The sequence below is a fragment of the Schistocerca gregaria genome, chromosome 7, assembly GCF_023897955.1.
Source record: "Schistocerca gregaria isolate iqSchGreg1 chromosome 7, iqSchGreg1.2, whole genome shotgun sequence".
NCBI classification, from domain to species: Eukaryota; Metazoa; Arthropoda; class Insecta; order Orthoptera; family Acrididae; genus Schistocerca; species Schistocerca gregaria.
Genome location: NC_064926.1, coordinates 238,045,109 through 238,071,458, shown reverse-complemented (window position 1 = coordinate 238,071,458; position 26,350 = coordinate 238,045,109). Strand labels below are relative to the sequence as shown.

At 41.9% G+C, this 26,350-nt stretch overlaps 1 protein-coding gene across 30 annotated transcripts in view; it reads right to left on the bottom strand.

The window, feature by feature from the left end:
* LOC126281877 (endophilin-A) overlaps positions 1-26,350 on the bottom strand; it is a 720,509-nt gene that overhangs the window by 356,451 nt on the left and 337,708 nt on the right. For all 30 annotated transcript variants that reach the window (XM_049981167.1, XM_049981169.1, XM_049981172.1 and 27 more), the window contains one exon: positions 10,155-10,252. In XM_049981167.1, the coding sequence (XP_049837124.1) occupies positions 10,155-10,199 (45 nt within the window). In that variant the 5' untranslated portion in view covers positions 10,200-10,252. The remainder of the gene's footprint in view (positions 1-10,154; positions 10,253-26,350) is intronic.

The following is a 26,350-nucleotide window of genomic DNA, read 5'->3' as shown; positions in this document are numbered from 1 at the left end:
ATAATATGTCCCATAAACATCTCACATAGAGACATGGCTTCACTGGAATAAAAATTAATAAATAAAATAATTATCTACACATTTACCATAATTAATAACTATCACAGACAGATCACGAAAACATTACCAATGTAATCAAATAACACAATGTGTCCGCTTTCAGGTAAAACTCTTCTTTCTGTTTTGATATGGCAGTTCAGTACACATACGTTGTCAAAATTGTCGACTATGGAAGAAAGAAGACCTGAAACAATAACTATTAGACCTTAGTTTTCAAGTTTTTTGGTAAAGTATTTTGGAATCTGGTGATCCCCACTGCGCGCTGACTCAAAGTCTTATCTGCTGCTGGAACGGTCACTGTTCGCAACAGGTCAACTGCACGTGGTGGTTAGTTTTTGAGTCTAGTCAACTGCACACACAAGTAAAGTTGTCACTATAGTTCAAAAGTGTCACATTTCTATTTTCGTACTTCTAAATCGAATCCCGTATATATTGATGTTTTTCAAGTTTATTGTTAGATCTGTGAGGCATATCTGTATCATTCAATTTAATGTATGCAGTTGTCCGAGTCTGAACGATTGAATTAACAAAATTATGTATACCTGGATATGTATTCTGAAAATTAACGCCGAAAGCTCTCTGAAAAGCCTCAGAAGCATTAGCTGTTCTTCCAGAACTTATAGTACTGGAAGTCCAAATTCTGGGCGGAAACCTAAAAAAAACGCCCAGTATAACCATTTACCTACATCGGTTTCATTCTATTTACAATCAGAAGATAGCTCTAACGCCTTTCCGAAATGTGTTTCCACCAACAACGATCAATTTAAGGCCTCTATCACTTGTCATGTGCCCCATAGGAACGTTACAATCCATTTCCAACTTGTTAGTTACATACGAGCAGTAGGAACCAACACTCGCATCACAGCACTCTGAGAAAGTGACTAATGACAGCCGGCTGCGGTGGCCGAGCGCTTCTAGGCGCTTCAGCCCGGAACCGCGCGACTGCTACGGCCGCAGGTTCGAATCCTGCCTTGGGCATGGATGTGTGTGATGTCTTTAGGTTAGTTAGGTTTAAGTAGTTCTAAGTTGTCGGGGACTGATGACCTCAGATGTTAAGTCCCGCACTGCTCAGAGCCATTTGAACCATTTTTTACTAATGACAACAGTGCTACCTACAGTTCAGTGCAAATATTTTCAAGCAGCAAATAAAACACTTGTGCGCAGTCGATCCATTTATGACACACCTCATCGCGCGCAGTCGACCTGGTTGCTGATGTAATGCTGAAACTGCTCACGCACAGCTGGACAAACAATGAACCTTGTCCAGCGCAATCTCCACCCATCTAGCGACTTTCTCAAAGATTCTGGGAACTGGCCACTGGACTGTAACGTTTACACCACTAACAAAGGGAAATACCGCCTCCAACTGGCTCCTCGTAACTTCTGCCGATAATCTCACAGCAAGAAAATAGGAATACACTTCAATGTCAAAACGGAAAGAGTGACACAAAAACACCAAACTCAAAACTGTACGGAAACGAATACAACTTATTACCGTCAATGAAAACCTCACCAATTTCGACTCGTCCACCCAACGCCGCTGTCCAATGAGCTACTTGACCCCGGAACCAAATTTGACGTCTCTTTTTACTGTGTCTCTGTAAAGACGCTGAACGGCAACAGTCGCCTAGAAAACCGTGATAGATCAATCCGAAATCCCCGTCTGCACACGGCAACGCACTTTCTGCATCTCCCCGTGTAAAAAATAAATCGAACCATTACTATCTGTCACAAAAAAACTTCGGTGCTAAGGACTCTGTGCCACATAGGTCGAATACTTTCAGACGAGGAGAGCATCGCCGGAGCATTACAGCACCTAAAATTGGTGGTTCGAATGAATCCGTACTCCGACTGTCAAACTGACCGGTGTCGCACCCTAAATCAACGCCTTAGAAAAAGGTTGCGACTGATATCAAGGAAGAATTAGGGATGGCGATTATCATTGAAAGAACCGGTTTTCGGTTATACCGGTTTCTTTCAACGCCAGTTGCTCAGAATTACCAGTTTCGAAATAACCGATTTTCGGTTTTGCATTCCTATTGTTTCCTGTAATAAACGTATAAACTGAACAAAGATTTAAAAATTCTGAGTGCCTCAGTTTCAAGATACAGTAGACGTAAAATATTAAATTAATTAGCCAAATAAAATAAAAGTTAATACGTCCACCATTCGCTGCTTTTCTCGAAAAATGATAAGAGGTTGAACACTACAAAAAAAAATCACCAGTATTCTCCTACTGATTCTGATTTTTCGAAACTCTGCTCAAAAAATCACGTCGTAATCGAGGATCATACCACTATTTGGGAATTACGAATAGTCAGTGCTAAAGGGTGAAAACTGAGGCTTAAGAACTATAGTTTCCATGTTAGTTTGTCGATTTTCAACAGCTACAAGATGGCATATTATGTAGACACAGGCAACAGATCGGCTAATTTCTCATTTTATTGTAACCTATGAAAGAATCGTCGAGTTTTAAGTTTTTTCCTTATACGATACCGCTAGTATGTTGTGGCTCATCCCGTTCTTAATCTTTTAAAGCATTGTATTTCACTGATACCGCTCTTCGTAAAATACTTCCAGACCCACATGGTAACAGGTGCCTTAATGTCTCAGCAATGCTGTACCAGTTCTTATGCTATGTGTTTGCTGCTCGTTTCTGTGGTCGTTGTTATTAAAATGCCATTGATCGCTTTTACTATTTTCTGTAACACCGCAATATTTCAAAACATTGGGAATACTGCGAATAAAAATTGCTGTTTTAATTTAAAAAAGGATTATTTAAAAAACAAGAACTTTACTACTGCTGTTATTGCTAATTAATATTTCGGCTTCCTTACCCAGCTATTTGTAAAAAAGTAACCGAGAGCAAACAAGCACTGAAAAATACCAGATATTCAGAACTGAAACACCGGTATCGGCTTTGGCCGGTCTGTTTTTCCCATCCCTAGGACGAGTAGCCAAATATCGCATATCTGCCTTAAGCTGCTCAAATAACCGGAAATACCGGTAGACTCCTACAGAAACATGGCGACCAGAGTACTTCTCTCCCTTCTACCAAAGTAAGAAGTCGTCTCTGTGATGTTAAAGACGACCTAGGCCTCTGAAGGTCACATGCGCCTAGCGTTGCACGTATTCGTGGCTGTCTTAAGTGAGGCAGACTAATGAGAACAGTCGAAACATCCTAGCAAATCAGCTATCACCGAGCACTGCCTCGAATACAATCACGAAATGAAATACAATGAGATTAGGTGCAATCGTCAAGTTTCTACGACTGAAAAATTAAGGCATTCATGGAAATAAAGACGTCAGAAAACGTTGTGAACAGAGCCGGAAGTTTCAATTTCAACAAGGCTTGGGGTACAGCACTCAATTTATTAAGATCTCATCGGCCGTCACATCCACCAAGTGCTGGAAAATGGTGAGAGAATTTGCGTTTCACGGAATAGCAGCGCGGGCTCTGAAAATAAAAGAGCATCAAACGACGCTTTGGGATTCGGGAATGGAACTTGGCTATACACAGCGGCGGGAGACCGGCAATAGTTTACAGTCTGGCTGGGTTCCAGCAGTGAGTACACATAACAGCAAAATTCTCAGCACCTGAACACGACAGCTGAGTCGCTCGTCGACATATTTGTGCGTAAAAAAAAAAGGTTCAAATGACTCTGAGCACTATGGGACTTAACATCTGTGGTCATCAGTCCCCTAGAACTTAGAACTACTTAAACCTAACTAAGGTGAGGACATCACACACATCAATGCCCGAGGCAGGATTCGAACCTGCGCTCGTAGCAGTCGCGCGGTTCCGGACTGAGCGCCTAGAACCGCTAGACCACCGCGGCCGCCTAGTTGTGCGTAAAATAGAAGCAACAGTTCTGCTGTATACCCAGAAGCATACTATTAACCAACCACGCCGATAAAACCTGAGACGTCTCATGTAGGTATTTTCATTGGCCATTTCCTACTCCCACTAACAGAATTTTTGTATAGTACTGCTTGCTTGCAGGACATTTAGAAGTTTCTATGTAACGGATGCCAGAAAATACCAGCCAAGATAGGCAATCGCACACTTGGTGGCCAGCGACGAAGGTTCCGACCTCAACCCAATTAGCAGGCTTAGGTAAAGACCAACCTATCACTTTAGGCCGGAGAACAACACCTTTCCGCCGGCCGGAGTGGCCGTGCGGTTCTAGGCGGTACAGTCTGGAACCGAGCGAACGCTACGGTCGCAGGTTCGAATCCTGCCTCGGGCATGGGTATGTGTGATGTCCTTAGGTTGGTTAGGTTTAATTAGTTCTAAGTTCTAGGCGACTGATAACCTCAGAAGTTAAGTCGCATGGTGCTCAGAGACATTTGAACCAACACCTTTCCCCGGATACTGGCTCAGGCCGACAGCCACTTGACGAGAACACAGCCATAGCCAGGAAATAATTTACAACCTGGTTCCCTTGACACATGGCTTTCATGATATCACGTGGAAAAAAGTGCAAGCTGGGGCTCGCATGATCGATATTTTCGAAATTCATACTGCTGTCATGCCAACGTTTGAGCTTAGAATATGTTCCACGGTTCTCCAACATATGTGTGTCAATGAGACAGGACGGTAATTTATTTAATTTTTGGCATCCCCAAGCGGCAATATAGGGCAGTTGTAGGCCCGTTGTGATATTCTAATCTTACAAAGAAGCGCGCAAGTTAAGACACTAGACTCGACTCGTACGGAGAATGACGGCTGAAATCCCCTATCGATCATACGGATGTAAGTTTTTCGTGGTTTCTCTAACTCGCTTAAGGCAAATGTCAGGATAGTTCCCTCGAAGAAAACAACATGTAATTTGCTTCCTTATCCTCTCCCAATCTAAGGCTATTTTCTGTCTCTAACGACCTCGTTGTCAATGGTACCGGAAACCTTGACCTTCCTTCCACTATTCTTATTGCAGCCACATTGTAGGAGGCATATTGTCTATGCCGGTGCCTACTTCTTGCACATCGTAAGTCAAATAATGATGAAGAAACTGCAAGGCTGTTGAGTGCACTGAACTGTATGTAGACCAGCTATGTAACAGCAGGGAGTATACGACGTAGAGAGAGAAAGAGAGGAGAGAGGAGAGAGAGAGAGAGAGAGAGAGAGAGAGAGAGAGAAAGTTGACGGCTCATCAATACAAGACGCCTGGGATAGTCCGAAAATGTAGCAGAGTAATATGGTTCTGAGCACTATGGGACAACTTCTGAGGTCATCAGTCCCCTAGAACTTAGAACTACTTAAACATAACTAACCTAATGACATCACATACATCCATGTCCGAGGCAGGATTCGAACCTGCGACCATTGCAGTCACGCGGTTCCAGACTGTAGCGACTAGAACCGCTCGGCCACCTCGGCCAGCAGCAGAGTAACATACCACTGCAGTAACTGACTTACCTGTTCAACGTGAGGTAGACAACACTTATGTACTGAAATCGAAGAAAAAAGTTTGGAAAGTAATTTGCTTGTTCTGCGAATGGACAAGAAAACAAAAGAAAAAAGTTTGGAAAGTAATTTGCTTGTTCTGCGAATGGACAAGAAAACTATAAAACTATGCACAAATTTACACAAATCTACATTCAGAACCTTGTTTTCAGTATTACGGCATTATATAGCTCATTGTACTTCATATGGTGATCGCTGAGTCCACTTCCTGGAAAGTCTTCAAGGCACTTTATCCTCTGCAGGGTCATTCTTAGGCAATTTGCAGTCCTCTTGCTCAGCCCTTTTTTTTCTTCAAATGCCACGTTATGTGGATAAAACTAATATACATGAGACAGGTCACTTTGTATCAATACATCTGTGTCTTAAAATACACGGTAATAGCCCTAGTATATTTCGTTCCGCTCTGTTATGTTTCGACGGTATCTGTTGAGTGACCTGGTTTCGACGTATTGCCTGCTCAGTTGGTAGTTCACGCCACAAGGATGAAAACTAGTCCTTGTATTTAGCGGTAACGTCGTTTCTTGCACTGTGATGTCCAAAGTCGTGTAGCGTCCTCAGACACACAGTTACTTTACTTTCATAGCTGCTCTTTACTTCAATCACTGACATCATGAGTAGTATAATTAGCTCCGTACTATGATCAAATAGCAGAAGAAATATAGTAGAGAATGAATAGATTATGCACTTATTGCGAAATAGCTTAATGAAATTAGGGGTAAAGTGAAACGAGAAGCGATCGAGAATAGCACATAGGCTGTAGGAGAAGCTTGATAGATATCTGGAAGTCGACGATAATTCTAGAAGAAACATCCTTAAGTCGTTCTTCATCCTAGAAATATTCGACATTTGTTACGTCTGAAACAGCAGTGATATGATCAGCATTCGGTTTTATTTATTATATAGCACAGCGTTAACAACATACCGAATATCCATGAAGTTATATTACTTGCGGAAACAATTTTTTTTTAATTGAGTAGAAAACTTCAGAGACTGAATCGAGTGTAGTGAAGAAAAAAAGGCGCATCTGTGATTTTTTTAGAACAAAATAAATCAGTATTCATAGTGAATCAAAACACAATAAAACCATTCTTATTCAGAAAAAATAAATGCTCCACTCTACAAACTATTAGCATAGATTAGTGATTACGTAACTTACATAGTAAACGAGTGGTGAATTATTAATGAGTAAATAATTTGAAGCTGATACGGCCCATCCATGTAAATGATTATATCTTTCACACAGTGAAGTAAAAAACTCTAAAAGTGACACAGAAAGGTCTGACTACAACCTGAATTACAAATTCCCATGTCACTAGTACTTCCCGACTAAAACTTATCGTGAAAGATCGAACTAAAAAGTAAAAATCGATTTTACTATCCTGGAAGCATGTTGGAAGTGTCCAGAAACCAAACGAGATGCGAAGCACAGGTTGCACTAGCAGAGGTGAATGAGCTTCAAACTCTTCACAATGATTACTGTTTCTCTCCGTGTTGGGCCAAATGAAATTTAAATGCGTCTTTCACCAGAGGCATTTCGCTTTTATTTACAAAGGATTTTCATTGGTCATTCTGTGTATTGCAAACGTTATGAATGCAATCCCCCCCCCCCCTCCATACCACCGCCTCCCCCCCCCCTCTCTCTCTCTCTCACACACACACACAAACACACAAATATGGAACTGTAAAAAAAAAATGCATTGACAAGGATGGAATAAACACACCCAATACGAAAAACAAATGAACAAACAAAAACATTGTGCTGAGTGCGGAAAAGTTGAAACTACAATACTATTTTTACGAAGAGAACTTTTGTAAGCTTCACATCACGTGTAAAAAACGCTAGTGCGACGAATGAAAAAGAGGGGTTGTAAAAGGCGAAAACTAGTGATCGTCATTGTGTAACCGGTTTGTTTAGACTCCATCCTCCTTTGACAACGACAGAAAAGGCAGTGGAGTTCAGTAAACAAGAGGTGTTAACACCGTCAGTAAATTGTACGGCAAACTTATAAATAAAAACTATTTTAATCAATCAGGAGCAAAATTTAGAAACATATTAAGTGTAGCATATTTCCAGAATGACCACTGAAGATGCTTTGTACATAAAAGCGAAATGCGTCTGGTGTAAAACACTCTTAACATATTCAGTAAACTTAAGACGGGTTAAAGCAACAGTAACTGATATACAAAGTGATCGAAAAGTAACTGTACACATTTCGCATGTGTAATGTACGCATCAAAATAAGAGTAAAAAAAATTAAATAAAGTTTTGTCTGAAATGGCTTTATTTCACAGTTATGTAGTAAAGTATGGATCACAAGTGCAACACAAACAGCACAAAATTAATTCTTCTCAGAAAGAAAGTACACGAACGGAGCCGAAATTCAACTCAACTACATACTATGAAATTACCACACCTCATATTCAAAATGATGTCCATGCAGATGAAGACAGTGACGTGCTCGACTTCTTGCTACTTTCGGAATGCTGCAGGCTCCATCTCATTCTGCACAATTACTTTCAGTTCGCTACTGTAGTTGCGGAAAAAATAAAGTTCAGATGGCTCTGAGTACTATGGGACTTAACATCTGTGGTCATCAGTCCCCTAGACTTAGAACTACTTAAACCTAACAAACCTAAGGACATCACACACAGCCATGCCCGAGGCAGGATTCGAACCTGCGACCGTAGCGGTCACGCGGTACCAGACTGAAGCGCCTAGAACCCCACGGCCACACAGCCGGCAGTTGTTCTACTGTCTCAATTACAAGGCCATATACAATGTCTGTGAGGCGGCCCCAAAGGCAGAACTCCAGAGGTGAGGACCAGGAGATCTGGCGGACCAAAGAACTGGCCCTGCCCGACCTGTACACTTATCGGGATGAAGAACTTTTGAGATACCCTCTTGCCTCCAGACTGAAATATGCAGGGCCACTGTCGACTAACAACACTCAGTAATCAGGGGAATACGACGCGCCAACAGACTCTACTGGTCCACGCTGAAATGCCTACGACAAGTGACATTATACATCGCTGTTATTGTTATTGTTGTGGTCTTAAGTCCTGATGCAGCTCTCCGTGCTACTTTATCCTGTGCAAGCTTCTTCATCTCCCAGTACCTACTGCAACCTACATCCTTCTGAATCTGTTTAGTGTATTCATCTCTTGGTCTCCCTCTACGATTTTTACCCTCCACGCTGACCTCCAATACTAAATTGGTGATCCCTTGATGCCTCAGAACATGTCCTACCAACCGATCCCTTCTCCTAGTCAAGTTGTGTCACAAACTCCTCTTCTCCCCAATGCTATTCAATACCTCCTCATTAGTTATACGATCTACCCATCTAATCTTCAGAATTCGTCTTTAGGACCACATTTCGAAAGCTTCTATTCTCTTCTTGTCCAAACTAGTTATCGTCCACGTTCCATAAATGGCTACGCCCCATACAAATACTTCCAGAAACGACTTCCTGACACTTAAATCTATACTCGATGTTAACCAATTTTTCTTCTTCAGAAACGATTTCCTTGCCATTGCCAGTCTACATTTTATATCCTCTCTACTTCGACCACCATCAGTTATTGTACTCCCCAAATAGCAAAACTCCTTTACTACTTTGTCTCATTTCCTAATCTAATTCCCTCAGCATCACCCGACTTACTTCGACTACATTCCATTATCCTCTTTTTCCTTTTGTTGATGTTCCTCTTATATCCTCCTTTCAAGACACTGTCCATTCCGTTCAACTGCTCTTCCAAGTCCTTTGCTGTGTCTGACAGAATTACAATGTTATCGGCTAACCTCAAAGTTTTATTTCTTCTCCGTGGATTTTAATACCCACTCCGAATTTTTCCTTTGTTTCCTTCACTGCTTGCGCAATATACAGATTGAATAACATCGGGGAGAGGCTACCACCCTGTCTCACTCCCTTCCCAACCACTGCTTCCCTTTCATGTCCCTCGACTCTTAGAACTACCATCTGGTTTCTGTACAAATTGTAAATATCCTTTCGCTCCCTGTATTTTACCGTCGCCTCCTTCAGAATTTGAAAGAGAGTATTCCAGTCAACATTGTCAAAAACTTTCTCTAAGTCAACAAATGTTAGAAACGTACGTTTGCTTTTCCTTAATCTAGCTTCTAAGATAAGTCGTAGTGTCACTATTGCCTCACGTGTTCCAAAAAACTCGGAAATAAAGCAGTTCAGACAACACTTATTTAACATTTCATTCTTGGTTTGACCCATACATTATACAGCTATTTTTGTACCACTTTGTGTAACAGTTGCGGTGTAAAAAGACATAGGAACATACCATGTCAATGAACATTTACAGTCCAATACAGTTGACTAAAATGGACACAAGGAGTTAGGTAATCACGTAACAGAATATACGCGACCCACCTATTGATCTGTGCACACAGAAAATAATAAAAAAAGTACAAGTCAGCAGTGTAGGATATCGCCGTCTTTCACATTCAAATCCTCCTCCGAGAACGTAGAGTGGAAGCGGTCTCCCAAAGTGTATGTCACTGCCTGTCAGTCACGATGGATATATCCGACTATGGTGCTTGCCAGTGAGTTACAGGAGCATGAGAAGTGGGCGAGGCGGTACGAGCGGCAGGCGGCCTTACCTGGTTGGCTTTGTTGATCTGCTTCTTGAGGCCCGCGAAAGCCATGGCTGTGTCGTCTGTGCCGGCTGGAAGGCGGGACTAGGCGAGAGCGGCTGACTCTGCAACACAGCAGGGAGAGAGAGAGTGTATCAGAGCGCTGCAGGGACAGAGCCGGCATGGAGGCGCAGATTAGATAGCCGGCTACCCGGGCAGTGGCGCACTGCGCGCAGCGGCGGCCCGGCACCCGCCGTGGCGAGAAAACAAAACAAGTGGCCAGGCGCGCGGCATCCACAGGCGGACGCACCGACCCGCCTAGTAAGGTGCGCGACTACCTTTGCCACTGAAAAATAGCACCAAGTTTCCTGACGTTAAATACCTGTAATAACAAACTTATTCGTCTGATTTTAGAGCACTGCTTGTAATTAGACTGTTGAAATAAGTGTCCAAGGAATAGAAAAGCAACTGAAACCACTCAACAGAGGAAAGTCCACTGGACCTGACGGGATACCAATTCGATTCTACACAGAGTACGCGAAAGAACTTGCCCCCCAGCCGTGTACCGCAAGTCTCTAGAGGAACGGAAGATTCCAAATGATTGGAAAAGAGCACAGGAGGTCCCAGTCTTCAAGAAGGATCGTCGAGCAGATGCGCAAAACTATAGACCTATGTCTCTGACGTCGATCTGTTGTAGAATTTTAGAACATGTTTTATGCTCACATATCATGTCGTTTCTCGAAAACCAGAATCTCCTCTGTAGGAATCAACATGGGTTCCGGAAACAGCGATCGTGTGGGACCCAACTCGTTTTATTTGTTCATGAGACCCAGAAAGTATTAGATACAGGCTCATAGGTAGATGCCATTTTCCTTGACTTCCGGAAGGCGTTCGATACAGTTCCGCACTTTCGCCTGACAAACAAAGTAAGAGCCTACGAAATATCGGACCAGCTGTGTGGCTGGATTGAAGACTTTTTAGCAAATAGAACACAGCATGTTGTTCTCAATGGAGAGACGTCTACAGACGTTAAAGTATCCTCTGGCGTGCCACAGGGGAGTGTTATGGGACCATTGCTTTTCACAATACGTATAAATGACCTATCAGATAGTGTCGGAAGTTCCATGCGGCTTTTCGCGGATGATGCTGTAGTATACAGAGAAGTTGCAGCATTAGAAAATTGTAGCGAAATGCAGGAAGATCTGCAGCGGATAGGCACTTGGTGCAGGGAGTGGCAACTGACCCTTAACATAGACAAATGTAATGTATTGCAAATACATAGACAGAAGGATCCTTTATTGTATAATTATATGATAGCGGAACAAACACTGGCAGCAGTTACTTCTGTAAAATATCTGGGAGTATGCGTGCGGAACGATTTGAAGTGGAATGATCATATACAATTAATTGTTGGTAAGGCGGGTATCAGGTTGAGATTCATTGGGAGAGTCCTTAGAAAATGTAGTCCATCAACAAAGGAGGTGGCTTACAAACCACTCGTTCGACCTATACTTGAGTATTGCTCATCAGTGTGGGATCCGTACCAAATCGGGTTGACGGAGGAGATAAAGAAGATCAAAAGAAGAGCGGCGCGTTTCGTCACAGGGTCATTTGGTAAGCGTGATAGCGTTACGGAGATGTTTAGCAAACTCAAGTGGCAAACTCTGCAAGACAGGCGCTCTGTCCAGGTTTCGAGAGGGTGCGTTTCTGGATGAGGTATCGAATATATTGCTTCCCCCTACTTATACCTCCCGAGGAGATCACGAATGTAAAATTCGAGAGATTAGAGCGCGCACGGAGGCTTTCCGGCAGTCGTTCTTCCCGCGAGCCATACGCTACTGGAACAGAAAAGGGAGGTAATGACAGTGGCACGTAAAGTGCCCTCCGCCACGCACCGTTGGGTGGCTTGCGGAGTATAAATGTAGATGTAGACCTGTTTCACAGATACTGAAAGACGATGACGGGATTCCAACTACTTTTCCAATACAGAAATCAATGGTTCGATAATATATAGATCCAATGATTGCGGAAGTCAGGGAAGACGCGTAATTTCATCTTGAACATTTACATACATTTGAGTTGGGACATCAGTGGTTTTGAAATAACTCTTTCACACCTTCTGGCTACAATTATGTACATACACTTTTACTGTGCCCTACAAGGAGACGTCCACAGCGGTGCGATCAACTTTTTGAAACCATCTATTCGCTGATGTAGGCTAAGCTCCAGGTATCGCACACTGCAGCCATTCATCCTGGTCGGCCCTCGTTTGCGAGTAATTGAAGAAAAAAAACTAAATTTCTGTAATACTGAATATCATTATTAAAGCTGCTTTATATAGTATGATTCTGTGGTGCAATTGATAGGATCACAGCTTCGCATGCAGCAGGTTGTGGGTTCGAATCTCGTTTGGTGCATGAATTTTTTTAATTTTTAATCTTCATCGAAATAATGACTTCGATCATTCTTTTTAGTCAATTAATTGGTTTAAATATATTTTATTTATTTCTATTCCTTTGTCACATAATTTTAATCACTGTATGGGAATTTTTCATTTGATTCATTTTTTCTTTTCATTCTCTTTCAATTCGGAATATTTATCTACTACAATATTCAATTATATGAAAACTCCGAGCTATCAGTTAAAAACCTAAAGGCGAAATAATCTATCTATAGGTGTGTAATCGTCTGAAAAATGTATTTTTTTTATGAGATGGGAAATTTTTTTACACGATAATCGTCATAGAAAAATAAAAAATAACTTAAATACTTAATGCGCTATGGAGAAAATAACGCATATGAAAATTTAAATGAAAAAACAGGTTTATAAGCAAAACGAAATTCAATCAAAATGAGACATAGATATAACAACCACAATAATGTGGACGAAAAAACAGGGTGATAAAACAATGTAAATTAAATTGAAGTTGATACATAAAAGTAATTAAAAACACATGAATAAAGATTCAAGTGCAGAAAGAATGATAGGAAGAAAAATGAGGGGAATGAAGAAGTTAATATTATGATTGAAACTATGAGGCACGGGAATGGAATTAAAAAATTACTTTTAAATCAATTCATTGAATAAAAAATTCAGACAAAGTCATTTCGATAAAGATTTAAACACAAAAAACAAAAATTTGTCCCCTGACAAAATTCGAACCCACAACTTCGTGCATGCAAAGCTGTTATCTTATCCATTACACTACGGAACCAAAATATAAAATACAATTTTTAACGCTACTGAGTGTCACACAAAATTCCGAATTTTTTTCGTCTATTACTCGCAAACGGGGGGGGGTGTCCACCAGAACGAACAACTGCAGTGTTTGATACATGGGATTTGAACTTATATAGACAGTTTCAAAAAATCTGTCGTGCCAATGAGGATGTCTCCTTGTTAGGTGCAACAGAAGTATTTTTTCTCAATGGAAACCGGAAGTACACATCTGTGAAAGTTCAACTTTTTCATCATGCGCAAGTGCTGCTAACTGCTGGACATCACTATGAAAATATCAGCAAGTCAATGTAGCAGTAAGAGCAGCTCGTGACCACCAGAAAAAATACAGAAATCAGTTTGGTTCGCTATATTCCACTGTATAACTGAATACTGCTATTTGTATTTTGAATGGTAACTGTTGTATGATCATTTTATTATTTATTACAACAGAGATTATTTCGGCATTAAAGGGAGCCAAACATGCAAAGCATGTTTTGAAAACGGGTATATATTTTTGAATAAATTTTGCGTCTAAAATCATTTAAAAAATCATCTAAAAGCATTACCACGTACAGAAAAATTTTCCTTCCTGCAGAGAAAATTCAAGTCTGAAATGATTAACGAACCCATTTCTGCATGTGTTGACTCCCACTTACTTTTTATTCAATGACCGGTTCTACGAACAGACAGATGGAGTTGCGATGTTAAGCCCTTTTGACACCCATTACCGCCAATAAGTTAAAGGAAGATTTCGAGAAACGTGCTCTGAAGTCGGCGGCAGTCTGTAACATGAAGCGTTGCTATGTTTTGCTTTATTTATATTGCTACAAATCTGCTTGTAACGGAGTAGGAAAAGTTTCAATGCTTGTTTCATTTTTGTGATGCTTATGTGTAATGCGCCGTGTAGAAACGCCAAGTGCAGCACTGTTGTATAAACTGAGATGCGGTATCGATAGTTGCAGTCGGACAGTAAAGATACTCGAAAGTGTGCAGTGTCGTGACGAGCGCGCGGTTTATATTGTGTAATCGTGCTACACAGAATCACACGAAAATTCATGGCCGCGTTCTTATTTTTCAGTCACGGCTTACACTAAACTTTAACATGCACTTTATGAAAGAAAACGTTAATACTGTGAATACTGAGAGTTCCGCGAAGTACTATAAACAGCAGAGAAAATGCTTGTGCGAATAGACTGTGATCGTCGCGTGAGAACTGAACTGTTTGCAGCTAACCGAACTGCACAAATTAATATGCTTTCGAGTTAACTGTCTTTTTTGCTGCTTAATGAATTGCCGCGCGATAAAACATTAACTGTCGCCGTGGAAACTTGCAATGACTGTGAAGTGTGGCATTGTTTTCGCCGGAACTGTATATTCGCGATCGTGATAGCTAAAAGTGTAGGGACTGTAATGTCGCGCTCGGCGCGTGGAATTGAATTTGATACAGTTTTTAAACTGTGTATGGGACGTTGATGACGGAGCCATAAGTATAAGAGATGTCACTGACGAGCATATAAGAACTTCGATGTACACAACAACTACTACTACTGCTACTACTACGTTTAACCGGCCTGTGACCAAAGGAACGAACGGAGAATCATTAACTAAGGAAGGGGATACTCTTCGCAAACCCATGACTGTTGGAAATACTATAAATACGCCGCCAGAATCGCCGCTGACGTCACAACCCAACGAACACAGGCACAGAATAGCAGCAACGCCAAACGCTCTCCCCGTAAAGACTGAAAGCATTTCATACATACTCAATTGTAATTTCTTCCTATTCTGTGACAAACATTTCTCAGGGCTTGCTTTCCTTAAAAATAAATGTAATTTGAATGAAGCGTGATTGCTAGTTATGCTGAGATTGTTGACGGCTTATCAACAGTAGTTATTATTTACTCCATCTTATTTACTGTATTGTTATTACACGTGTTTTACGTGTTCTTTTGGGGGGTTGTGCGTTTACGTATGCGGGTAGTGTTTTATCAGGCGAATTTGCGTATTTGTCGTGGTATGTGCCAGCCCTCGTGAATTGTGGCGTGCGCTATTAGATCCCTGGCGCCGATCTGCTACGGGTGCAAGGCACGCTACCGGCGGAAAGTTTGATTTTGGCAGCTGTCAACCAAGTAAACTGTGTTTACATTCAATAAGACGTTCTATTACGGTTTCTCATTACCAAATGCGAGTTTATTTAGCTATTTCAGTTATAACTAAACAAAATTACAGTCGTTTTCTTCATTATTTACGAATATATTAACGGAGGTTTTCGTGTTATATGTTCTTTCGGTGACTGTTGCCAAACGTGGTTACTTGCGTTAAGTCTAGATTTAAATAATCGAAATTCACGATCGAAAATACGCAGAGTATATATCTGAGAACCGTTTGCTTCACATCATCGTAGCAGTGAGAATTAGAACGACTTTTCAGAACACCTGAATTCAATCCATCCGAATGCTTGCTTCTAGAGAGAGGCAGAAAAGAATGGAAGCCTTTCTTTCCTTTGTCAGGAGGAAAGTTGATGGTATCTTGGGCCACGTAGTTTATAGGAAGCCAACTTAACTGATTCGTATCGTCAGACTAACAGTTTTCACTATGCGGCTCAACGTCAAGGGGTACTTCGTTCACATGGCCCATGTCATCCCAGACCGTCAATGCACGTCAGCTTAGTTAGCCCACCTAGAAGTCACCTTTCGCAAGAGTGGTTTTAGTGAAAGATCAGAAGCGCCTTATGCTTTCGGCCAATCATGGACCGGATGATGATGAAAATAACGAAGTGACACCGAAGTCTGGCGCTTTTGCCTTATGCCAGAAGGACTGGTCGTATTCTGTGAATCATGATATGAAGTGTGTGTTTTAACAGCCTTTTAAAACCAAGGCCCAATTTCAGGGTCTGGAAAGGATGATCCTAGTTTGTGTAAAGCGCGTGTCTACCGTCTCCACTACAGCTGTGGCACGTCACACAACGGTGAGACCGACAGAACCGTAGTGGATCGGTGCACTGGGCGTAAGCACCATACACGCTTACAACAGCGGAACTCTTCTGCAATTGCAGAACGTTGTCTTCACACCGGTCATCCTCTGGAAAAAACAACACTGAGATTCTGGCATGCACTTCCCGCTATTGGAAGAATGTTATTAAGGAAGCAACTAAGATTAAATTAGCAGATAACCACGTAAACCGAGTTGAAGGTTTTTGCTTAAATTCTGTGCGGAATCCCGTTCCCTCTTGTGTCAAACAATAAAGGGCCAGAGAAAATGCTACACCACCAGTTTATAATTAGCACTTACCATCGATAATTTTTGGCGTGCGTCATTGTTTGATATTGCAGTGGCGCCAGCTTTTACAGTGTGAGAGCGTCCGGTCTTTCTGCCTATGCCGTATTATGCAAGTTGAACACTGTCTTTGCCACAAAACAAAATCAAATGTGTGTGAAATCTTATGGGACTTAACTGCTAAGGCCATCAGTCCCTAAGCTTACACACTGCTTAACCTAAATTATCCTAAGGACAAACACACACACCCATGCCCGAGGGAGGACTCGAGCCTCCGCCGGGGCCACACAACAGACTTAGGTCTTTACGGAGCATAAGAAACTAAACGGAAGCTCTCTGAACGAGATGAAATATCTAACGGTATGAATAGAAAGTTAACAAACAAAAATCCACATGTAGCAAATTTGTATTCTGAAAAGACAACTTCCAAAAGTTTATGATACGAAACTGTATCCTTGTTCTTCTCCTGAACCCAAGAAAATAACAACTTACCTAAAGAAATACACGTTCACATGAAGTTTAAGTTCCAATACAATACTAAAACCTTCTTGCTACTTACTAAGTATCGTTTCCGAAATATCCAATAACCATTAAATCATGGAATTATTCTAGAAAATTTAAATAAAATATCTTTAAACCCCACTATAAAAAGTGATAAGTTGATAAAAATGGTTACAGAGGTGTTTACTGAGCATTTCTTGACATCTTTAGTAAAGGTTCGCTCAGGGTCCTATCCTGATGGTCTTACTCGATCACAAGCCGGATTTCAAAGCGGTTGCTTAATATGCAATAATATTTATACGTTCACCCAAGAAATTTTACAAACACTAATCATAAAAGAAGCATCAGTCAGTATTTGTGTAAGACATCTAAGACACTTCGCAGAGTAAATAACCGTTTGTTAAGAAAACTGAAGGTTTATGAAATTAAAAGTGTAGATAATAAATAGTTCATGTTACACAAAAAAGAAACCGCGGTGCATTTGTAGACAGAGAAGTTCTTATCAGTGGGGACAATTAATGATTGTGTCTCAGACGGTTCAATAGTAGTTCAATTATTGTTTCTAAGATTTTCAAACGGTCTTTCCTACAATAAACACCAAGCAGAATTAGAGATTTTTCTTTGTTCTTTTAATTTTAGGTATTATGAACGATTGAGAAGTGGTCCAAATAAAATTAGTGCGGAACAGGCAACTGAGTATATTGCAAAGATCTTGTTTAAAGCAATAACTGACTACGTTCCTACAAGAGAGAGAGAGAGAGAGAGAGAGAGAGAGAGAGAGAGAGAGAGAGAGAAGCCAAATTTCAGACAGAAACGGCAAGAATCTTCGTGAACACACATTTTTTCATTATGATATAAGTCAGCTAAATTTCATTTAAGAAACTCTGATATCCTAGAATTAATACAAACACAGTTTTTATTTATAGTCCAGTTAACGTTGCAGATGACCGAGTCTGGGGCCTATCCCGTCATCAGATGTGTGTGAAATCTTATGGGACTTAACTGCTAAGGTCATCAGTCCCTAAGTTTACACACTACTTAAGCTAAATTATCCTAAGGACAAACACACACACCCATACTCGAGGGAGGACTCGAACCTCCGCCGGGATCAGCCGCACCGCCCATGACTGCAGCGCCTTAGACAGCTCGGCCCGTGGTCAGAAGCGGAGTTTCAATGACATTATTTTTATCAGCTGATATAACTTTCTTCCAAAATGACACTACACGATGCTGCTCTATGATCCATAACCTTCTTAAAAGTAATTTAAGGCTTTTTCAACACTTCTAATGTTCCAAAATGTCAGCTCATTCCTCCGGTTCTACTGGAGATAAAAAGGTAGTATAAAATGTTTTGGATAGCCTTTGGGCTACGAACAATTTACATACCCAACAGAAGGGTTGTCTTAGTGCCACTATTCTACTGTACAAGGTTTAAGTTTGAATATTACACTCTTCCTCCAGCTTATGCACATGGAGCACAACATTTGGTTCTTTTTGCATTTGATATGGTCTACGCTGCGCCTTGAGGGGCTTACTGAAGGACTATTTTGTTCGTGGGCCGTTCCAGAGAAAATCCAAAAAATATTAGTTTTGGATAACAAAATCGAACCGCGAATTCCAAAACGACTATACACGGCAAGTGGCTACAGTTTTTGACGATATATTCATACGATCCCGCTCTCTAACAATCTTGAGAATTTTCTTGATATCTTTATTTATTTCCGCGGCACAGAGGTTCAAAGTTACTCTACCTATACGAGAGTTGTTTGAAAAGTTCACAGAATCACCAGGAGAGGTCAGAGCTAGCACAACAAGTTGTTCACGTGGTATTCATTAGATTGTTGCCTGTAAACACGTGCCACGTCAGTGCTATTGGAAGAGTGCTGTGGCGGCGACGTGGCTCTGTTGTTGTTCCTGAGCAGTGGTTTGCGAAGATGGAAAAAAATCGAGATTCGAGCAGTGATTAAGTAATTCGTAAAGAAAGGTATGAAAGTAAAGAACAGTCATTCCGATTTCCAGTATCCACTGGGGGACTCTGTTCTTTCATATTCCACTATTTGCAAGTAGACAAATGAATTTAAATTTCGTCAAAAGAGCTTAGATGATGATCCGCACAGTGGTCGGCAAAGATGCACAAAATGGTCATGGAGGATCGCCGATTGAAAGTGCGTGAAATTGCTCGTGCTTGCCAGATATCATCTGAAAGGGTATATCAAATGTTAACTGAAAAAAAAAAATTAGAAATGAAAGAATTATCTGCAAGATGGGTGCCGCGACGCTTGACGCTAGATCAATAACTCGTGAGAATGGACATATCGGAGTAATGTTTGGCCCGTTTTAGGAGAAAAGAAGAAGATTTTTGCGCCGGTTTGTGACCACAGATGAAGCTTGCGTGCACTACTACACCCTAGACACAAAACAACAGTCAAAGCAGTGGAAACATGCTGATTCTCCACCACCAAACAAAGCAAAGACAATTCGTTCGGCGGGAAAGGTCATGGCATCAGTGTTCTGGGATGCGAAGGGGATTATATTTGTAGTTTACCTCGCCACTGGGCAAGCAGTTACAGGAGAATACTGTGCTAACCTCCTGGACAAATTGCAACAAAGATACGCGAAAAAAGGCTAGGTTTAGCAAGGAAGAAAGCCATCTTCCATCAAGACAATGGGCGCCCTCACGCGCCGTCGCCATGGCAAAATTACACGAACTAAGGAATGAATCGTTGCCACACCCGCCTTATTCACCTGATATGGCTACGTCCATTCCTCCGCAAAAATGAAAATTTTTTTTAGTAGACGAAGATTCACTTCGAACGAAGAATTGACAGCCGGAATTGACAACTGCAGGGCGTTTCAAAATGAATGTACCGGCTCTAAGGCTTTGTGGCATTTATTAAAGTCAACTTACAGTTATAAATAACACATAAAATGAAAAAGCAACTAACACAGTTTTTCTTACAAGTGTTCACTTAGATGAAATGCCAAGTCATCACCGAAGAAGACACGATCAAAAATGGCTCTGAGCGCTATGGGACTTAACATCTTATGTCATCAGTCCCCTAGAACTTAGAACTACTTAAACCTAACTAACCTTAAGGACATCACACACATCCATTCCCGAGGCAGGATTCGAACCTGCAACCGTTGCGGTAACGTGGTTCCAAACTGAAGCGCCTAGAACCGCTCGGCCACACCGGCCGGCGAAGACACGATCCAGAATATCTTCATCGTCATGCGGCAACGTTTTGTTTGCTAAGTTGACACACAAACCATACGCTGTAGGCCTTTTACAGCTTGTAACAACTGCAGACAAGGACGCAGTTGTAAGCGTCTCCTTAAAGGGCTCCACAGAGACATCTCTGGAAACGCTAAATCACGACTAGCCATGCGAACTGATTTCTTGGTGCTACGCGTGAAAGGCACTCACTGGTTCAGCACGTTCTTCAGTCACTCTTGGTCGTTCCAGTCTCTTCCCTTTGCGTAAAGGATACAAACAAAACTGTTTAAATTGCTCTTTCATTTGAGGTATTATTTATATTTGTAAGACGAACGTAACAAATCCTATAAAGCCTTAAAATCCTTATATTCATTTTGAAACACCCTGTATTTTGCAGGCCTGGAGGAAACTCATTTTCGAGATGGGATCAAGGCACTGGAACATCGTTGGACCAAGTGCATTAATCTACGAGGAGACTACAATGAAAAATAAAAAAAGTTTCAATGATGTAAGTACTTTTTTTTTTATTCCGTTCCAAGAACTTTAAAAACCACCCTCGTACACGTAAAATACGCACGTAAAGTTCGATGTGAGGCGAAATCTAAATAATAGATGACCGCAACAAATTGCTCACATTTTAGCGGTAAATTCTCTAGGCATTTATGCAGACGTAACATTTTCTGTTTTCAAAAATATTTGTCCGTTATCGAGGAGCACCCCAAATCATGGTTCTCTCCTAAAGTTTTCTTGACATCTTTATCTGTTTTCGAGATGCAGAGGTTCAAAGTTACCTAACTGTACACATAAAATACGCACTAAATATCCGGTGTGAGGCGAAAACGTAGATCATAAATTGACGTAGCACGTAGAAATATGCTGTAAAGTGTCTCCGTTATCGTCTGAACGTTTCTGGGAACCCGATGTTGTTGTATTGAAGCACAACAAAATTTTTGTGCACGTAAACTCCAGTCTGAGGTCTAAAACTTTACTGACCAATAAAGTTCTCTTCATATGAGTAACATGCCCTGCTGTAGCAGGGAAAACAAGGGAACTAGCGAAAAAATTATCTTATCGGAGTACATAAAACGTTAGTATACTCCTGTTTTGAAACACCCTGATTGAAAAGTGGGGTACCAGCTGCCTTTTTCTTCCTTCCTCAGCGACTTTTCAATTTTCCTAATAATTTTAGCATGCGAACACATACGCGTTTCTTTTGCTGAGACAGTGGTAGTGGGAAAGAGACGGAAAAGTAATAAGTACTTGAAGATAGCAGATAGTGGTTGTATTATAGAAAGAGCAAAGGAGATAATGGCAGTGTGTGTGAGAGGGGCAAGTGGCAATGGAACATACACTCCTGGAAATGGAAAAAAGAACACATTGACACCGGTGTATCAGACCCACCATTCTTGCTCCGGAAACTGCGAGAGGGCTGTACAAGCAATGATCACACGCACGGCACAGCGGACACACCACGAACCGCGGTGTTGGCCGTCGAATGGCGCTAGCTGCGCAGCATTTGTGCACCACCGCCGTCAGTGTCAGCCAGTTTGCCGTGGCATACGGAGCTCCATCGCAGTCTTTAACACTGGTAGCATGCCGCGACAGCGTGGACGTGAACCGTATGTGCAGTTGACGAACTTTGAGCGAGGGCGTATAGTGGGCATGCAGGAGGCCGGGTGGACGTACCGCCGAATTGCTCAACGCGTCGGGCGGAAGGTCTCCTCAGTACATCGATGTTGTCGCCAGTGGTCGGCGGAAGGTGCACGTGCCCGTCGACCTGGGACCGGACCGCAGCGATGCACGGATGCACGCCAAGACCGTAGGATCCTACACAGTGCCGTAGGGGACCGCACCGCCACTTCCCAGCAAATTAGGGACACTGTTGCTCCTGGGGTATCGGCGAGGACCATTCGCGACCGTCTCCATGAAGCTGGGCTACGGTCCCGCACACCGTTAGGCCGTCTTCCGCTCACGCCCCCAACATCGTGCAGCCCGCCTCCTGTGGTGTCGCGACAGGCGTGAATGGAGGGACGAATGGAGACGTGTCGTCTTCAGCGTTGAGAGTCGCTTCTGCCTTGGTGCCAATGATGGTCGTATGCGTGTTTGGCGCCGTGCAGGTGAGCGCCACAATCAGGACTGCATGCAACATAGGCACACAGGGCCAACACCCGGCATCATAGTGTGGGGAGCGATCTCCTACACTGGCCGTACACCTCTGGTGATCGTCGAGAGGACACTGAATAGTGCACGGTACATCCAAACCGTTATCGAACCCATCGTTCTACCATTCCTAGACCGGCAAGGAAACTTGCTGTCCCAACAGGACAATGCACGTCCGCATGTATCCCGTGCCACCCAACGTGCTCTAGAATGTGTAAGTCAATTACCCTGGCCAGCAAGATCTCCGGATCTGTCCCCCATTGAGCATGTTTGGGACTGGATGAAGCGTCGTCTCACGCGGTCTGCACGTCCAGCACGAACGCTGGTCCACCTGAGGCGCTAGTTGGAAATGGCATGGCAAGCCGTTCCACAGGACTACATCCAGCATCTCTACGATCGTCTCCATGGGAGAATAGCAGCCTTAATTGCTGCGAAAGTCGGATATACACTGTACTAGTGCCGACATTGTGCATGCTCTGTTGCCTGTGTCTATGTGCCTGTGGCTCTGTCAGTGTGATCATGTGATGTATCTGACCCAAGGAATGTGTCAATAAAGTTTCCCCTTCCTGGGACAATGAATTCACGGTGTTCTTATTTCAATTTCCAGGAGTGTAGTTCAGTGTGACAGAACAATACTAGGAAAAGAGTGAAGGGGACAGCGCCAGTGGGAGAGGAATGAAGAAAGGAAGAAAGTGGAAATCGTTAAGCCCCATTGATAATGACAGACGGATTCTATGACACTGACAACAAGAAATAAAAAGTGACAGTGAGGACAGACAGCAACAGGGGGAAGCAATGAATGAGATAGTAGCAAAAAGCAAGGAGGAGACAGTGAGGGAGAAAGAAGTAGTATGTCAGCATGAAGGAGACAGTGGCTGTGAGACAGGACACAGTGATTGAGTGTCAAAGAGATAATGACAATGAGTTGAGTTGAATGAGTGAGTGAAAATGGGAACATGGGAGAGTATGGCATGAGTTTCCTACAGTAATGGCCTAGTGGGAGTGGGCGAGTTCGTTAGGGGATGTTGTGAGAGTGAAATGTAAGCTGTATGTTAAAAAGAGCGCGAATAAGTTCACAAGGCAAAATTTTAAACGTGATAGTGAAGTAGAGTGACGTAGCTGGTATCTCACTTTTCAATCAGAGTCTTTTAACACAGGAGCGCATTAGCCTTTTTTTGCGCTCTATAGGAGCATTTTTCCGCTGGCAGTCAAATAGCCCATAGTTTTATTTAATTAGTTTAAAAAATTACTGTCTCTTCCTCCTCTTTAATTGCGTGCAAAATAACGTGTTATATGAGCTGGTTGTCGTGCAAGCCACTTCGCTTTCTGTTATCTCGATGGATTTGACTTCCAATATATTGAAGTGTATTTTGCAATTAATGTTTGCCCTAGCAGATTCTTTTCAGCTAGTCCACACTGCATTCAGATACATGTACGTGCCCTCGCCCAAAATTTTCTAATATATTGCAGTAATTAGCCAGGAGCAAAGATTTTTCCATTTTCATAAGTTCTATTGCTCACCCAAAACCTCGATCAACTGCCAAATAACTATTTCCTCGTACTTGGCTAATATTACTGAGTATTATCTGAAACACGTTACTTGGTAGTTTTTGCAATGAGCATCATCATGTTTACAACCTAGGCCAAGAGGCGAGTAATCACGGGCTTATTTGCGCACTTTATTTAAAGCTTCTTTCAAATGGAACGACCAGTGTGACAGACTTTCTTCGTTGGCACAAGTTAACAGAATAAAATAGTTTACGAAGGATAAAATGCCATTTTCTGGTCGTAGCAATGAGACACATGGTAACATCTACAATGAGTCGTGCGATTTCTTTGTGTTCATTGATTAGCCAGGAGGATCTTAAACACACTGGAAATAAACAAAGTGAGGATGTAAGATGATTTGGAATGGAGAATAATTTCCAGACAGAGTTTAATATGTGAAACAGTTTGGCGAGTAATCCGGTTTTGTTACCACTCGCCTCATCCAAGTTCAAAATTATAGATTTAAGACATTTTACGTCCTTCATTTCTACACATAAACGCGTACAGCAGCACTGACATGGACCAGAGTCGGCATGTAAACCGGAATCTTCCATCAAATTCGAATGTAAATAGTGATGAGAATTTAAATTATAAAACCGTTCAATTCCATGTGCACTTCGCCTCATTGGTATCTCTACATAGAAATAAATAAGTAAATTATCACATGTACTCATTTTAATTTAACTATATTTGTATAATTATGTCTGTGGTAGCTGATTTAAATGGAGGAAGTTGGTTTTACACAAAAGCTTGGATCAAGAACAATACACGGAACTTGTTTACGTAGTTAAGGATTTCACTCACTAACACCACTCTTCCCAGCCATTTTTCAGAACAATGAGTTTGGGAATACTGGTATTACCAATTCACTGTACATCTTCTTCCATGAGCTACTGAATAAAAAGTAAAACTTCCCATTTAAGCAACGTTGTTGTTTTAGTGTCTCAGTAAACTAAAAAGTTACGAATATTACCTGATCAGCTAAATAGTTCACGCCACCCAACGAAACACTGTATCGATATATTTTACCTTTGAGGAAATATTAGTGGTGTCAACGATACGTAGGACGCATTGTAGTTTGCAGACATTCGATAATGCTTGTTGATCTCTAATCTTCGAGCCTTCTTTCTGAACACGTGAAGCTCAAATTTCGTACAGCAATATTCTTGGTCCTTGGCACAAAGACACCATTTTAATAGCACGGTTTCAATAAATTCTCCCACGGAAAAATTATACGCGTAGCCTGCGATGCCAACTCGCAGTCGACGGCACTGGTAATGAAGTGCTTCTCTGGTCCCATATGAGTACAGTGAAAAGCTCGTAACTGACGAGGAGCGGTTGCCACTAGCCTCATTCGAACTGCGCTCCAAAGCATTGATACGCGTCACACACATTACTGCTCCGTAAACACACTTGACTCGATTTGCCTCCGAACACAGCGGATAACCATTAGTGCTACTCGGTGCGTGCTAATGCGCACATTAGCGGAAGACACCGTAATTCCTGATTACTGCATCAACGGCATAACTTCCTAACCAGCTAACAAGCAGCGAGGATCGAATGAACACACAAAACAAACGAATTTAATATTATCCATTTCAAGGATGTGAGGCGGCGGTTGTTAAAACAAAAAAACAGTAACAGCAATAACTGGTAACATTCAACCGTTTTCATGTTCTACGCACAACTCAACAACGCGTTTCGGTAGAGAAAGCTATATCATTATGCTGTGAAATTCAGCTCATGAGGCTGAAAGACTATTGTCTCGCGAAACGCGTTATTGTGGTGTGTAAGACACAAAAACGGTTGAATGCTACCAATTATTACTGTTCAAATGAATCCACGTAGGGACTTTTTTGTTAGGCTGATTTTTATCAGCAACTGTTTCACTACCCTTGTTCTTCGATTCGAATGTATAAAAGCTACGCGGCAACGTCACCAAAAACAAACTCTGTGTGCGAATGTCAGTTATGTGTGAAACTAAGCAGTGTTACGATGCACGATTGACTCGTAAAAACCCTAATAGCTGTTTGAAAAGTAGAAGTCTTCAACAGCGGTAAACTTTTTTATTTGCGTGAATACTCGAAGATCCTCTCTGTGGAAGCGAAGCTGTGGCCCACATCGGCATGTATCGCGAAGCTCGCGTGTGGCACGAAATCTGGTGACGTCAACACAGCACACAGACCAGTCCTCGTTACGAGTAATTCGGTATAGCCTGGCTGAAGACACTTCTCGAGAATTTCTGAAGTTGTCTTCCTTTCCGTTCCGGAATGCCGCATGGAACGAAGTTTGCCGATAAAC